Genomic DNA, 1,309 nt, shown 5'->3' with positions numbered 1-1,309 from the left:
CCAGTTCACAGAGACCACAGGGGACAGAGAGAGCCTACTCTTCAGTCTTCCAAGGGGTCAGTGCAGCTCCTCTTGTGACCTCCTGACGGCCGCTTCCGCGAGCGCTGCCGAGCAGGACAAAATCCTTGACAACTTCAGCCTGTTCTCCACTGATCACGACGTGACCTCTTGGTCCAATGGGGGGACTTGGGCTTATATGTCATGTTGTGAATGACAGGCCGCATTTCCCTGAGTGCCCCCTACCAGGCGCTGCCCGTGGCTGAGCCCCAAGTTGCCCTGACAGGGACGGAGGGTCAGCCTGGTTTTTTAAAAAAAATTTGACGCCCATGGCAAAGCGAGTAGTTGCCAGCAGGCTGCCCCTGACTGATGGCCCCTCGTCCCCATCCTCACCTGGCTGGCCGCCAGTGACCCTTCTCCCTCCATGCCACGGCTCTTGTGGCCTTTGCCACCAGTGACACCCAAGTCACCTGGGTACCTGATACGTGCCCCCTGCCTGTCCACCGGGAGCCACTGTGGGGCTGACCTGCCTCCTGGCTCCCTCCATGCACAGTGCCGTCCCCAGGGCGGCACCCACTGCCTGGTGTCTGCAGCTGCTGCCGTGGCTTCCGGAGCCTGGCCCCACTGATGTGCCACCTTCAACGCTGTCCCCAAGGAACTGCGACCCAGACCCAGCTGTCTCACCACGAGTCAGAATGGACACGGCAAAGTGACTCATTTTGACAATTAGGCCTGGTGGCGCGTGGCTAAGCACTCACCTGCTACCCCAAAGGTGGAGGGTTCAAACCCACTCACTCACTCCAGGGGGTAAGGCCTGGTGGGCTCGTCCAGGAAGACAGCTGCCTGGGCTGTCCAGGGGTCAGTTCTGCTCTGTCCTGCAGTCACTGGGAGCAGCGAGGGTATGGCTGCCACTTGGGACTGGACTCTGCCCCTGGGCGATGTGCCCACTGGGTCTTGTGTTTGTGCACTGAAGAGACGGTGACAGTGGACAGCAGGAGCACCTGCCTCCTGGGCCTCGTCCCCTGCCTGTGCCACCGCTACTGCTCACTGGGGGAGGGACCCATGGCTCCCAGGTCTCACACCTGTCTCTCTCCCGCAGGTGATCAGGGACGTGTGCAGTGGCTGCAGTGCGCCCCTGGACTCCGAGTGCCCTCCCCTGTCCAGCTCCCCCGTGCACAAGGCCGAGCTGGAGAAGGTGGGTCTCCCCTGGGGGTGGGCAGAGCCTGAGAGAGCTCTCTGTAAACACACAGAGGTGCAGGGGTGGTGGGTGGGGTGGCGCAGGGTAATGGCTTCTCACCACCAGGGCTGCTTC

At 62.1% G+C, this 1,309-nt stretch overlaps 1 protein-coding gene across 1 annotated transcript in view; it reads left to right on the top strand.

Moving 5' to 3' along the window:
• Nucleotides 1-1,309, top strand: part of AFAP1 (actin filament associated protein 1) — a 57,446-nt gene that overhangs the window by 24,471 nt on the left and 31,666 nt on the right. Inside the window, exon 7 of the mRNA XM_004715061.2 lies at nt 1,097-1,192. Coding sequence (XP_004715118.1) covers nt 1,097-1,192 — 96 coding nt within the window. The remainder of the gene's footprint in view (nt 1-1,096; nt 1,193-1,309) is intronic.

This window comes from Echinops telfairi, unplaced genomic scaffold (genome assembly GCF_000313985.2).
Source record: "Echinops telfairi isolate 266 unplaced genomic scaffold, ASM31398v2 ScPeMD7_28;HRSCAF=97, whole genome shotgun sequence".
In the NCBI taxonomy this organism is placed as follows: Eukaryota; Metazoa; Chordata; class Mammalia; order Afrosoricida; family Tenrecidae; genus Echinops; species Echinops telfairi.
This window is presented reverse-complemented; position numbering and strand designations above follow the sequence as displayed.